The sequence below is a fragment of the Anneissia japonica genome, unplaced genomic scaffold, assembly GCF_011630105.1.
Source record: "Anneissia japonica isolate Jap-2015-1 unplaced genomic scaffold, ASM1163010v1 scaffold287857_len828801_cov194, whole genome shotgun sequence".
In the NCBI taxonomy this organism is placed as follows: domain Eukaryota; kingdom Metazoa; phylum Echinodermata; class Crinoidea; order Comatulida; family Comatulidae; genus Anneissia; species Anneissia japonica.
Genome location: NW_022738478.1, coordinates 661979 through 677125, shown reverse-complemented (window position 1 = coordinate 677125; position 15147 = coordinate 661979). Strand labels below are relative to the sequence as shown.

The window sequence follows — 15147 nt, the reverse complement described above, 5'->3', positions numbered from 1 at the left end:
GGTGGTGCAGATGTTTGTGTCTCCCCCCCCCCTTTTTTTTGGAAAGTAAAAAAAAAAGGAAAAAGAAAAAAGAAAATGCCTCAGAGGTTATTTTGGGCGTCTATAATACAAAAATTTGGTGGGGAATTCCCCCTAGGGTGGTGTTGTCTCGATCGGTCCCATTTTCAGCCCCCACATTCGGACATCTCTGGATCCGCCCTGATAACTTGTTCATCTGGATGGAAAGTGTATACAGTACTGTAGTTAGAGCATCCCTTTATGATTCGCAGTTAGGTATTAGTAAAGTAAAACTTGCTTAAGTCGACTTTGCCTAACTCGATTAATTCATAAGTCAATCTTATTTTACATGCCAAATTGTTGCGTTTTCCATTAATAAACGATTTGTAAGTTGAATTTTTTTCTAAAGTCAAACAATTTTTCAATGCCATTTTGGATTCGACTTAAGCAAGTTCCAATATCTTGCTCAAACTAAAGTACAGTACTGTAATACAATATTGCCTCTGTTGTTACTTTTGTAGTAAAATGTCTAAATCAGCAAAAACTTGCAATCTGTTCTTGAGGGGTTTTATTTTTTTTTGGTAGACAATACATCTTTAAATATTACAAATACAACACAATTTCAGAAGTAAATATAATAGTTCTTTTTATTACAACAATTCACATATTTTTGTTCATGCCACTTTGAAAACCCACTTTAATGATATTATTTAATTCTATTAATTGAAGGCAGGAAGTCAATCACTATGTCTGCTGGCTATATTAACTAGTAAACCTAATTATGTATCTAATAAAAGCAATCATGACATCAACATTTTATTAATTGCTTATTAGTTCGTCACGAACTAACACAATCAAAGTAGATTGTGTTAGTTCGTGAAATCACAGTAGCGCGTCAAAACGAGCGCGTATTGGTTGTCAAGCAATTTTGTATTCTTTACCACACAAAAAGTCCTTAACGACAACAGCGCGTATTTTGACGCGCTTTTTTGATTTCACGAACTAACACAATTGAATTTAATTGTGTTAGTTCGTGATGTGAGCGACGAGTTGAGCAACAATAAAATTAAATGCTTACAAAGTACATGGATATTTAAAAGAAGAATAAGGTTGGAAATTTTTTTTGTAGCAAGCTAATAATTTAACCTCAAAACAGTTTTTCAGTAGTTGGTTTCAGTAGTTAGGGATTCAAATTCACGACAGTTCAATCAATAACAGCTCTTGATATAATTATGTCTTTCCATCATAAAACTTTGTTAAAAAATCACTATTCATTTTGTTGTTGGGATCTTCATTGAAGTAATCCATGATGTGAGATCGTTGTTTCCATACTTGAATAGTCTCTTCTAGTTCCATTTTACCCTAAAAAACGGAGAAACAATCAATTAAAAAAGTAAGATTTGTGCAGTGACGTATCTAGAAGAGGGCGTGGGGTACACACCACCTAAAAAAACTTGTGCCTCCAGTCATAACTGTTCAAGCAGATAGCTATCGAGCTAGTGCCCCCTTACTTAATTATCGAGCCCTTATACCCCATTTGAGATTCCTGGATATATGCCACTGGATTTACTACACTTGCATTGTGGGTCAAGATAATTGCAGCTCACCTTTATCACAAGTAGGTCAATTGTTCTTGTGTCTCTAATGTGAGCATTTTTCATAAACAGTTCCCTCACTTTATCACGACCTTGTTTTACAGAAATGTCTAAATAATACTGCTGGACTGAAATATATAATTAAACAGATATTAATGATACAGTAATGAGATTTATATTACAAATATTAGTACAAATTTAACTTCATATTTCTCTCTATACAAATACCTGAGTTGAGTCAAATGTGTCAACACTGATTTCCTTTATTGATTGATATATTTTTAAAAATATATTAATATATTCTGATATCTATATATTTTCAGTTGTGGTAAATAGTCAATTAATTATAATTAATAGTACAGATACATAGAGTATCTACTGTATTATAATAAATCTTCAAAAAAACAGAATAGGCCTAACTGATCACTTCCTTTCTCGGCTCATCGAACTGAGTGTACCCTACATGAACAAATCTAACCCGCGGTTGGTTAATTTAGTTAGTGCCAGGCCTGGGCCTGCATCTACTCTTATTTGGTTTATCTACGTTTATGATTAGCAATATATGATAACTTACTAGCATGGGGTATCTCTCTCCACCATGCTTTATATAATTGAAACACACGTCTACGCGCCTCCTCTGGGTTTCTAGACATCATTAATTTCACATTTCTTGATACAGCAGCCACTCGGGCGGCTTGGGTAGGCGACGCCATCTTCTATTTTTTCTCCCGATAATGAGTATTGCCAGAAACAGAAATTAAAACAGTTTACAGGTGTATTATTATATAATTATAAGTTCATTTACTTATAAGCAAAGCTAAATTTCATACCAATACGAAAAATATTATATTTTTTTTATAATAATAAGTCTATAGTTTACAATAAATATATTTATTTAAAATGTCATTATACAATGCGTCTGTAGCATTGGAGACTAAACCGAGTAACTTTGATCTCGGTCCGGTCCGCCGGTAAGTGGTAAAATACGATCTAATGAGAAAACTGGCAGCCCATTAAAGATGTAACAGTATATAGTTTTTAAAAAAAAAAAAAAAAAAAAAAAAAAAAAAATAAATTGCCAAATTTGTATATTTTTAAATAAGTGATTACCTTCAAAGTAAAATATCTGAATAAGAAAAAAAATCCCCTGTTAATTTTTCCGTTATACATGTATTGCAAAATCCTTAATAAATTGGCTTGTAATAAAAGATTTTGAAAGTAAAATGTGTAAATTGGTGAAAAATATATTCCTTGATCTGTTTCTCGTTGGAAGATAGTTTATTTGATAATTCACCTTTGAAATGAGCTATTCAAAATTATATTTAAATTTTTTGAGGTATTTTTTCTGCTATTTTTACTGATAGCATGATGAAGATGCTCATAATATACTAAGCCTATATCTTTAACCTGTAAATGCTTCACCAGTGCCCTAGATAATATATAGAGGGCCAAAACAACGCACCCCCTTGGCATGTTCAAACATCCTTGCAATTAAATTCCAAAATTTAAAATTGGACTGAAAATATCAATAAAAATTATGTACGGGGCTAGTCTTCCTTAAATTCATATTGAAATGGTTCTATGGTGTTGGTTGTCATCAGACAACTGGCTGCCTACAACTTTGTTTCTTGTTGCTATACCTATTGTCACCTATTTCTTTCCCTTTCATATTTAGATTTATGCAACCTGTGCGTTGATGAAAATTCGCTATTTATGGAAGAATCCAGAACAAACAAAACTCATCACTAATAGTCACAGCATCTATGAAAGGGAAAGAAATAGGTGACAATTGGTTATACATCAAGAAATACCGCCCTGACATCTAAGCCACTTCAATGGCTTAGATTCCTATTGAAATGGTTCTATGGTGTTGGTTGTCATCAGACAACGGGCTGCCTACAACTTTGTTTCTTGTTGCTATACCTATTGTCACCTATTTCTTTCCTTTTCACTATTTAGATTTATGCAACCTGTGCGTTGATGAAAATTCGCTATTTATGGAAGAATCCAGAACAAACAAACAAACAAAACTCATCACTAATAGTCACAGCATCTATGAAAGGGAAAGAATAGGTGACAATTGGGTATAACATCAAGAAACCGCCCTGACATCTAAGCCACTTCAATGGGAATTTAAGGAAGACCTAGGTCTGCACATTTCTTAGTGTTATTTTCATTCCAATTTAAAACTTTTGGCATTTTGTAAGGTATATTTATATTTTGAACGTTTGAGCAACTCAAAATCAGTCATATGGGAAAAATATTATAATCTAGTTTGGTTGTACATTAGAATTTTGTTTTGGGTCCCACAAATCCCGTAAAAGATGGGCCACAGCTCGAAATCGCATGAAAACCGACCATCTTGGAAGGGGTGTTTTTTGTTTTTGTTTTTTTTTAAGATATCTCCGTTAATATTCCACCCATTTTATTGGCCGTTTAGACAATTTAATTAGAAATAATGTTATTTTATTTATAATTGCTAAATCAATTTTGCTTTACGCGTAGATTCCAGAATCCCAAACAAATTGTAGTATCGGTATAAAATCTAGGAAAGATGATTTACTATGAACGTTCGCTTTTCCTTCCTTATCCGGTATTTTAACATGATTTCTTATTGATAAAGAACATTTTTCATCGTCATGTGCCAGGTCATATATTATTTGAATCACAATTGACAAGGAAAATGAAAAAAATGGGAATTTATAACAACGCCACAACTAAGTTGAAACTTAGCAAGAAAGAAACGTATTCGTAATAAATAATATTTAATTCAAATCAACGTCTTTTTGTAATTCATCTAGGCCTGATTTGTTCAAATTGACCAAAATTCCGGGGACGCAATAAAAAACAATAATATTTTTCTTTGAAAATCCCTAAACTGACTACCATTTGAAAGAAATAGATTCCGAACTTACTGAAAAATAAAATGTAGGCAATTCAAATATTGAATTTTGTTGTTCAGGTTATAATAATATTAATTATTAACATAGGCCTACTGTAAAATTAATCAGCTGATTTGCTCTTGATGTGAATGATTTAGAGTTCGCATGTAGCCGTATACCGCCCTCTGTACTTTCATCATCGCGCGTTGCTATACAACCCATGCCCATAGCAACAAATCAAACTAATCAGCGCGGTGGTGTGACCAGTGTGTTGGCGAAGCTAGGTCTAACTAATAATAAATTAGAAATACTGAGTTTGAAACGTGAATATTATCGTCAAACTATGGCTGGAGACGTAGGAGCAGATGTGCAGATGCTTGAACTAAAATCTGTTATAGGATTTAATGGTAAGTTTTGTTTACGTAGGCCTCTCTCTTAGGTAGGTAAGGTAGGCCTAACTTCCTAGTAGTAGGCCAGCACTAGCTAGCAGTGCAGCAGTCTAGTACAGTACAGTCGGTAGGCCTAGCCTAGGCTCTACTAGTAGAGTAGTTAATACGTAGAGAGAAGGCCTAGCTTGGCTGGAACCTATTCCTCTCTGAGTGACTTGATTTTGATTGGTGAGTTACGATGTAATCATAATAATATTAATAATCAAAGTATTGATTGGTTTAATCTTGAACTTTAGTTAGTTTCGCTATCTCTTATTATTCTTTAGTAAAATACTAGGCCTAGGCTACTAGTAGGCCTAGTACTAGTAGGCCCTAGGCCCTTAGAATAGGCCTAGGCCTATATATGGCATAGCCTAAACATTCCCATTAAATTCAAATAAGGCATTTCATTTTTTGTACTGTTTTATTCAGTACATTCAGGAGATGTTTTTTAGGAGTCTTGACAGCGTGACATTTACTTTAATCGATGCTTCTATTAGTATTATTATTATTAGGCTTGGCCCCTAAGTATTTATTACTTATTACATTGTAATTTTAAAGTAACCATTATCATGTAATGTCATTTTACTCATTTCAGGTTCAGTGCATGCAGGTTTAAAAGTACATCCAGACAGAGAAAACATCGTCTACCCCTTAGGAAATGTTGTAATTATTGAACATATTCAAACACACAAACAAAGTTTTCTCACTGGACACACCAATGATGTATCATGTTTGGCGATCTCTAAGAGCGGCAGATACATTGCGTCTGGCCAAATTACTCATATGGGATTCAAGGTAACTCTTCGCTGTTGTAAAGCATTTAACTGGTCATCTTTCAATCTTAGAGCCTTGGTTGAAATCCTGAAAGTACTAGGAATTGTCAAAGCTAAAACCAAGGATGCTGCATCAGCCAGCAGTTGAGGTGTTGTGTATCAAATGCGAGACTAACATGCTGATTAAAATGTGAGACTAACATATTATATCAAATGGGAGACTAATAGCTATATCATATTATGTTTTTATTTGTGTTTTAGGCAGATCTGATCATCTGGAATTATGAAACAAAGGACATTTACTGTCGCCTTTCATTGCATAAGGTCAAAGTTCAGTCCTTGGCATTCTCCCCAAATGAAAAATACTTACTGTCTCTTGGAGGTCAAGATGACGGCTGTGTTGTTATCTGGGATGTAAAGACCATGACGTCAATTTGTGGATCCCCGGCAGCATTGAAAAGCGCAGGAATGACATATTGCGTGGCTTATTCAAACTTAAATGATAACATCTTCGTCACTGGGGGAGAGTAAGTCGATCATTTTAAACATTTAGACATTTGAGCTTGCCTTTGCCTAACTCGATAAGTCAAACTTATTTTACACGCCAAACGATTAAGTGATTGAATGATTAATTGATTGATTTGAATGATTTAGTGATTGATTCAATGAGCAATTGGTTGATTGATTGTTTAATTAATTAATTGATTGAATGATTAATTGATTGAATGATTAAGTGATTGATTGAATGATTAATTGATTGATTGATATATTGAATAATGAATAGATTGAGTGAATGATTGATTAAATGATTAATTAATTGAATGATTGATTGAATAATTGATTAAATGATTGATTGAATGATTAATTGATTGATTCAATGATTGAATGATTAATTGATTGAGTGATTAAATAATTGATTGAATGAATGATTATTTAATTGATTGATTGATTGATTGGTTAATTGATTGATTGATAATCAGTGTGTTATGCACCTTGATAAGTAAAATATTCTAAATTCAATCAATATTTACTTATCCCATCTATCATCTAGTCGTACACTGCGTGTTTGGGAACTTGATCGAGCCAATCGTAAGATTCGTCCAACAGATTGCACCATGGGACAGTTGAAACGAGTTGTAAGGAGCATTGAGGTATGTATTCAAAGACACCACATTAATAGACATCAGTAATAATATATTAGGTATCAGTGGGGGGGGGGGGCATCTTCCCCTCCCCACTTCAAAATATTTCAAAATTTTAAAAACAATAAAAAAATAAGGAAGTTTAAATTTAAATCTGAGAGTGCCATTTCAAGCCATCTAGAGGTGCCATAATTTTTCTTACCTTAACCATGATGAGGCTAAGTTGGGTGGAGCCTCTATTTGTGACATTATTTTTGTGTTTGTGTGTGTGTGTTTGTGTGTGTCACTGGGTATTGTGGCAGTGTGCACATGTTAAATTGATTGGAACCTTGGCAATAATAGCCAAGGTGTGGGAACCGTCCATTTCATTTTAAATCATTTATATCAAACTTTTATTCTCCTGGCTGAAGGAAAAAGGCCACAAGCAATGTGTCAAGAATTGGACACAACCATAAACTCGGGGACAAAAGCTTTCAAGTTCATAACATATTCTTTCTTTTTATTACCGAACATGACTGATTTTTAATATCATTTATATATCATTAAATAAAGGAGTCAGTTTGTTATGTAATATAATGTATATAAATTGGCTATAGTGCATAAACAATGATAGCGGTAAACACTGTATATGTACCTTTGATGATTTACTGATAGCGGTGATAGAGCTTATTTATGATTACATATATATACAGGTTTCAGAGGATGATAAGTTTTTCTACTGTGGAACAACCAGCGGTGATGTGCTGCAAGTGAGTGTAGACAAACAGCTTTTCCGACACTATGGACCGGCCAAGAATAAGTACAGCCTTGGTATCACAGCCCTAGCACTTGTTAAGACTGGAGAGATTCTAGTAGGGGCTGGAGACGGCACAGTGGCACTGATCAAAGGAGAGAAGTTCCAGAAAGTGAAAAGTACCAAGATACAGCATGCTGGAGAGATCACTTCCATCGCATTACGGGGTCATGGACATCAAGTAAGCTAACATTTCTTTAAGTAATTTTTTAAAATGAAATGTATTTAGGGCAATATGATTTGGATAAAGTTATTAATGCGAAATCAGAACCAATATTTACTACTACAAGTGATAGGGGTGCATAAAATGTGTTTACACTTGTTAAATTTTTTGTGTTAATTTGGTATGATTTGAAGTTGGAAAATAAAAATTATATGCAAAACAACATTTACTTCAACTCCGATTTTTTTTTTTAAATAACTTTTTAAGTTTAATTTGAAAATGGTAGGGGTACACTTTAAAAGCATAGTAGATTAAAATCTCATTATTTTTACCCGTTTCAAAAGTTTGATATAATTTAAGCTCTGTCCACACATGTGACAAATTCTGTGGTATGCAGAGCACTCCCAAATACATATTTATTTGAATAACGCCCCATAGGGCATTATTGTTGGAAACGGTTTTTGAGGGGGGCATTCATTAGAGGGAGACGTAAAATAGATGCGTATAGTCAAATAAGTGCCCCTTAAATTCACAGTAAATGTGGAATTACAACTCATAATTGCCGTCAAAGTGTGCTGTTATGTGATCAAAGACTTATTGATTCCAACCAGGTTAGAAAAAATGTAATTGTACTAGAGTACAACATTAATAAAATTTGTTGAGAATGATGTTGCTTCCATTAGACTTGCTTACAATTATTTATGGGCGTTTATTCAAGGGAAAAATAGACGTCTTGATGTGTTTATTAGAGGGAGGCGTTTATTTCAAATGTGGATCTAGAGGGGTGTTTATTCAATGCAGGGCATTTATCCAAATAACTACGGTAACAGGTATTTTATTTGTCACTTTAAATTTTGACAATGTGAACAGACTGTAAGCTATTGATGATAAATATAATTTCTCACTGATTTATTTCCTTATTTTTTAGTTTTTTGTTGGCACCAGCAATGCACAAACTTACCGGTTCAACTTTGCTGAGTTTACATTTGAACTTATCAATACATGTCATTATAAGCCAGTTAGGGACATTGTTTTTCCATTGTAAGTATAATGACAATCTAATTATTTTTGCTTACAGTAATTTGAATGTTGTGATGTTGGTGATAATATTAATGACGATAATGATGACTATGATGATGGATACGACTATGTTAGCAGCAGTAGCAGTGGTGATGACAATGATTTTAATGAAAATAATGAAATAATCATGATGATAATGCAGATGGTGATGCCAGTAATAATGATATTGATGGTGGTGATGATGTTGATGAAGATAATTAAGATGATGATAATGATGAAAATGCTGATAATTGTCAGGATAATGATGATTTTCTAAATTGATGATGACAGTGATTGACCTGATTATCATGGAAGGTGATGACGATGATGATAATTGTTGATTATTGTGATGATGTTGATGCTGATAGTAAGGTTGATGATGCTATCAAACTTTCATTCATCTAAATGCAACAAACTTGATTAATTACTTACAGTGGTTGTTCAGACATTTTTGCCACATGTTCTGAAAATGATATTCGAATTTGGAAAGGGACTAAAGAAGCGCTACGCATAACAGTGCCTAATATCACATGTCACGCCATCAACTTCATGCAGGACGGCAAGTATATTATCAGCGGTATGTGTACTTTCATTTTTTGATAGTGATGAAAATAAACGTACATCACCATTTGCCACATAGTAAGGAATAGTGTTATCCGAAAATCTTCTGCTTCTCTTTCTGGCTGCTTATTTATGTTTGCATTTTAGCTGTTGCTTATCAAATTTGTATCTTTACGAAGATCCAGCTATTGTTGTTTTTCAGTAATTTGCTTTTTGAATTACTTATATTGTATCTCATTTTACGAAGTTTACATGCTTTAGAAGAAAAAATAGACAATTTTTAAAGTCTTCCTCACCATCTGCTGATAATCAAAGGATCTGCTTTCAGGGGCAGACTTAGTGGGGTGGAAATTTAATTTATAAAAAAGAAAAGAAACAAAAAAAAGAAAAAAATGATTGCCCAAAATGCCTCAGGTTATTTTTTGGCTTCTAGAAAACAAAAAGTCTGTGGGCGCAGCTTACGGACCCCCTATGGTAGTGTTATCGTGATTGGCCCCTCTTTCGGACATCTCTGGATCTGTCCTTGACTTTACTACCTGTATAAATAATCCCACCCCCCATGGCCCAATTTTAGGGGGTGGGATTATATGGTAATACATGAACTGAGATGCAGTTTTGGTCATTGAATACAGAATCAATCCAACACAATGTAAAATGTCATTAACTCCATATGGAGTAGTCCTGGTAGAACTGACTCATGAACTCATGACTGTGGAGAAGCACAAAGCACTACTTGCTTAAACAGATTGCAGTATCCTAGAGTTAGGTTTAAACAGTTTAAATATTTTCTAGCATTATTTTTGTTATGTGTGATATTGTATTTAAAATTTCAGCCTGGAATGATGGAAAAATAAGAGCATTTCTACCGGAGTCTGGTCGTCTGCTCTACTGTATCGAAGACGCCCACAACAAGGGAGTAACAGCAATTGCTTCAACATCTGACTGCATGCGTATTGTGAGTGGCGGTGGAGAGGGTCAGGTCAGAGTTTGGAAAGTGTCTTCTACGTCGCAGAGGATGGAAGAAGCCATGAAAGAGCACAAGGGAAGCGTGTCCTCCATCAAAGTGCGCAAGAACAATGAGGAATGCATCAGTGCCAGCAGTGACGGCACCTGTATAATCTGGGACTTGATGTAAGCATTTTATTAATTTCTTTTTATCATGTCCAATACAAATAAATTACAGACTGGAATAACGTACTCGCGCACCTCTTAAATATGCGCCCCTCCTAATTGAAAATTGTCTTAAGCAACCTGTTTGAATAAGCGCCCACCTCAATTTTGAATAAGCGCCCCTCAATTCCTAAAAAAATTCAATCATACAGTACAGTACATCACCAACTTAATTTTCTGCATTGTTGGTCAGTCAGTCCATCTATTCATCTGTCGGGCTATCATGAGTTTTCAGTTTTAATGCATCTTTAGAATGCCGTTCTTGTTTTATTGATACCCTTTTTGGATTTAGAACTACAGTATTTAATATCTAAAAATTAAAATACTATATGGCCATTTTCAGTCAACAAAAATACACTGACCTCATCACTCTCGTATTTAGGCAAGAATTACCCTGCAATGATCCTGCTAATCTGAATTGGCAGATGGCCAACACCCTTACCACCACCATCAACACCACTAATTTTATCTGCTGTTGTGTTAATACCCCCAACATTTATGAGCCATGCTCTCTCGATGATTACATTTTCTTCACCAAAACCATTTGTTTATCTTTGATTTTAAAAAATGTGCCCCTTGAATTTTCCAATTGCCCATAAGCACCCCTTTAATTTTCATCTATTTATATAAGCGCCTCCTCAATTTCCACTCTGTTTTCATAAGTATATATATATATACACACAATACCTTTTTACCAATAAAATTTGTAACTGTTTTGTTTTTTCACCTTTTTTTTTCTAGACGCTTTGTTCGTATTCAAGTAATCTTTGCCAACACATTGTTTATGTGTGTTCTCTACCACCCAGATGAAATGCAAGTGATTACAAGTGGTACTGACAGAAAGGTAGGCTGTATATCAGTATGATTACTATTACTATTATTAATAATAATATGTAGGATGGCTTGGCAGAGGTGATCCTCAGCTGAGCTTTTCATTACTTTACGACAAGTTGATTTGCCGAGTGGTTAAGGCAGGGGGCTCCGCAACCTACAACCAAATTTCAGCACTGGTTCGAATGGCACACTCGTCTATGGTTCTGGTGGTAGAACAAGTCTTCTTGGATAGGGACTCTAAACCGTAGTCCCAACTATAAACAAACAGCCCATTTGTGAACGACCAGAGTTGCTGGTACAGCTTACCAGGTAGCACAGACATGAAGGTGCTCTTTAGGGGCGAAGGAAGTATTTGATCAAGCTACTAGTTCACACTTCAAGCGCTGTGAGCATCTTTTTTTGATGGATACCGGCAATATACAAATGTACACTATTTTATTATTACTTGCGACAACATGAGCACAAGTGAAAGCCTAAAGCACCGTCAAAACTATGAAGGTTTATGTGACATGCCTAAATATGGTCATAATGACATCACATTATGACCATGTATGGGCACATCATTCTATATATGTGCATACACACCAGAAACCTTATTTTCCATCCACATTCAGATTGGCTATTGGGAGTCCATAAACGCAGCACAGATTCGGGAAGTGGAGGGATCACAATCTGGTTCAGTCAACGGAATGGATATTGCTAGCGATGGAGAATACTTTGCAACGGGCGGCGACGATAAACTTATCAAGGTAGATTATACTCAGTTTGTATTATTTAGGTGCATTCATTATGACAGTGTTTTTGATCGATGACACAGTATGCTGTTTGAAGCATGAGTCATGACCCAGAGATTGTGGTAAAGAGACACAGTGTTAAGCCCTTTACACACAATTCAATTTAGCCTATCTGTCAAATATATGTATACCTACATGTGAAGTCTGCATCATAAGCAGAATTACTTTTATTTTTGCTTAAGATATCTTGCTTGTAAGTTTACCTTATACCTTGTATTACAGTTTTGTTTTTTTTTTTTATATCAAATGCGACGCTTTCTACTTGGCTCTATGAATCCTTTGGAAATAGACAGATAGATCTGGTATTAATCAATTGGGTTTAAATCCTGTTACAGGTATGGAATTACAAGGAAGCAGAGGTGACCCATGTGGGAATAGGTCACAGTGGCTTCATCAACAGACTCAAGATCTGCCCAAACCAGAAGATCATTGTCAGTGTTAGTGATGATGGCGCCATTCTCTTTTGGAACTACCCTTTCAAGTCATCTCGTTAAGAAATAAATTTAATGATAATATACTTAATATATGAAAATCATCCTTGAGAAACTATAGGAACACAGATTTCACGGAGATACAGAAATGTACATATAATGATATTCATATTAAATTTGTCATTGTTAGAATATTATTATGAATAATCTTTGTGTGCAGATCATACCATCTTTATTATCTATTAGTGTATATACATTGCAGGGTTGTGATCTATAAATTGTTAATTAAACTAGATATTTAGATAAAACTTGAAGAAAATCACCAGAATTGAAAACAAATTTTTAGGGGGTTTTGATCTAAAACTTGTTAATGTAATATTAATAACTAAATATTTAGATAAAACCTGAAGAAAATCACCAAAATTGAAATGAAAAACCTTCCACTGTTTTGTACTTTTTTATTGACGCTTTTGTAAATTTAGTGTCATCCAACAAAGAATGGCAAATCTTTACTGCACATCACCAAAAAGAATTAGTATTATATTTAATTGAAAAGATTTCTAATAAATGCTTCCTTTGGTAAAGATCTTGTACCAAAATTCCCAATGAGTTATGGGTTTTCCAAGTTCCAATGTTTTTCATTAGTCTGTTCATTTTATTGTTAACAACGTACTAAATATCATAGCATACTTCCAGAAATTTTCCATATACACACACCAAAAAGTTCTTTTTATTTAGAAATAAACAATTCCAATACAAAACTGTGTCCTCCGTGGTTTTCAGATGCCCCTCACCGTAGAGGTCGACCTGAAATTGCCAAATAATTAATTATGGGGACAAGACTGCAATGCAGTGCTAGATGTGAACACTGCACAAGTCACCACTTATGTGAATAAACAAACGGGAGATAAAATAGGTTGTTATGAAAATATATGCAGGGTTAGGGTCTATATGTATCACATGGTCATTAGTTTAATAAATACAAGTGATATTTGAGTTGTCTGATCCATAACTATTCTGTACTCTTTGCTCAAATGTACTAATACCAAATTGTATTATTAATGTATGGTATAGTAATATTATAATTAATGTGTGTTCATATATGAATTGTCTGTGTTAAGTACCTTATCAATGCCAGTGTTCTCCAAAACTATACCGTGGATGATCGATTGACAAACGTAAGCTTTTGTTTAAGGAATAATACTATAATATACAACTTTAATTTGCATCCGATTATCACCAGAATTAGTTCCAGCTGAAAGAGATTCTAATTTATATAAAATACATATAGTAGAATTGTAATGATAATTGACCTTTCCAGAATGTCAATTATACTTAATATCTGACTGGACCAATCAGAACAGTTTTGTGGAATCCTTGGCAACAATATCCAAGTGGCGGGTCTTAGTGGAAAGGTCCATTGAGAGCTGAGGTAGTGCTTGTTGAATTTCTAGCTTAATACCATAAAAGCCTGTCTTGCACTTGTACACACCTACTAATGTTCAATGTACTTGTGTCCAGCTGTGTGTTGAAAAGAAACCAGATTCTCTCGTATAACCTTAAGTATATTAAGTGTTCCTACAAGAATTATACTGTATTATACATTTATTTAAGGAGAATTATTGTTTGTATGTTGTGGGCCTCGAAATAAAGTAACTTGTTGAAGGAAAGTCGAAGCTTTTATGTATTTTTATTTTTCAGGGAGAAACACAATGTGTCCAGGGATGTGTCTGATTGATTTTAAAAACTACATATAATAGTTCTTACCAACTTCATGATGCGTCACTGAGCAAACCTTCGTTTTTAAAAATATTCGACTTTATCGTCAACGTATGGGTGCATTCTAAATATCACTTTGATAAATTAAATTGCTTAATCTTTTTATGTTAATTGCTAGCTTTAAAGTATAACGACCATTATTATTAATCTATAGATACTCATATTTTTGGCAGTACTACTATATATATTATATATATTACTATATATATATATATTATATATATATATTATATATATATATATATATATTTTCTAATCCCACCTAGCCTATTGTTTCTAATCATGCTTGCATGAAATTCTCACTTTATACTATCTGGCTTTTTCAACCCTCACTCACTCACCACTGAGGAAGGACTAGTGTTGTCCGAAAGCTCTGGTTCTATTTCTGGCTGTTTACTTGCGTTTACTTTTTAGCTGTTGCTTATCATTTTTGCATCTCTACCGAGATCCAGCCATTGTTTCCCACAGCATTGTTGTTTTTCAGTATTTTGCCTTTTAATCTATATCTATATATATGTGTGTGTGTGGGTGTGTGTGTGTGTGTGTGTGTATATCCATTTCTGAGTATAGAATGAATGAATGATCTTTGCTTGTTTTTAGCAGTTTTTTAAACCAATCATGTAGAGACGGCGGCAGACAGATATTTTCTGTTATCAGCAAGCTCGTGAAGTCTTGCAGGCAAATATTATAAAGGGCTGCAGACTGAATTTTACCAGTATCAATACTTCTTTTATTAGCCGTGT

At 34.1% G+C, this 15147-nt stretch overlaps 2 protein-coding genes across 2 annotated transcripts; one reads left to right on the top strand and one right to left on the bottom strand.

Moving 5' to 3' along the window:
• Positions 1–1047: 1047 nt before the first annotated feature.
• Positions 1048–2324, bottom strand: LOC117117576 (NADH dehydrogenase [ubiquinone] 1 alpha subcomplex subunit 6-like). The gene is made up of 3 exons (XM_033261917.1): positions 2167–2324; positions 1605–1720; positions 1048–1359 (listed from the first exon to the last, which is right to left on the bottom strand). The coding sequence occupies exons 1-3, from the start codon at positions 2303–2305 to the stop codon at positions 1228–1230; spliced, it is 387 nt and encodes a 128-aa protein (XP_033117808.1). The 5' UTR covers positions 2306–2324; the 3' UTR covers positions 1048–1227.
• Positions 2325–4711: 2387 nt separating this feature from the next.
• LOC117117566 (cilia- and flagella-associated protein 52-like) lies at positions 4712–14295 on the top strand. Its single transcript, XM_033261909.1, has 11 exons — positions 4712–4881; positions 5501–5700; positions 5940–6205; positions 6730–6829; positions 7513–7794; positions 8705–8817; positions 9270–9412; positions 10230–10527; positions 11308–11410; positions 12015–12149; positions 12530–14295. The coding sequence occupies exons 1-11, from the start codon at positions 4818–4820 to the stop codon at positions 12686–12688; spliced, it is 1863 nt and encodes a 620-aa protein (XP_033117800.1). The 5' UTR covers positions 4712–4817; the 3' UTR covers positions 12689–14295.
• Positions 14296–15147: the final 852 nt, after the last annotated feature.

Excerpts from the sequence above, each read along its gene's own strand:
- LOC117117576 (XM_033261917.1), bottom strand. The coding sequence starts at position 2,305 with ATGGCGTCGCCTACCCAAGCCGCCCGAGTGGCTGCTGTATCAAGAAAT. Across the intron at positions 1,721-2,166 it reads GAGAGAGATACCCCATGCTA|TCCAGCAGTATTATTTAGAC; the intron begins GTAAGTTATCAT and ends TATATATTTCAG. Across the intron at positions 1,360-1,604 it reads TTGACCTACTTGTGATAAAG|GGTAAAATGGAACTAGAAGA; the intron begins GTGAGCTGCAAT and ends TCCGTTTTTTAG.
- LOC117117566 (XM_033261909.1), top strand. The coding sequence starts at position 4,818 with ATGGCTGGAGACGTAGGAGCAGATGTGCAGATGCTTGAACTAAAATCT. Across the intron at positions 4,882-5,500 it reads ATCTGTTATAGGATTTAATG|GTTCAGTGCATGCAGGTTTA; the intron begins GTAAGTTTTGTT and ends TACTCATTTCAG. Across the intron at positions 9,413-10,229 it reads CGGCAAGTATATTATCAGCG|CCTGGAATGATGGAAAAATA; the intron begins GTATGTGTACTT and ends TTAAAATTTCAG.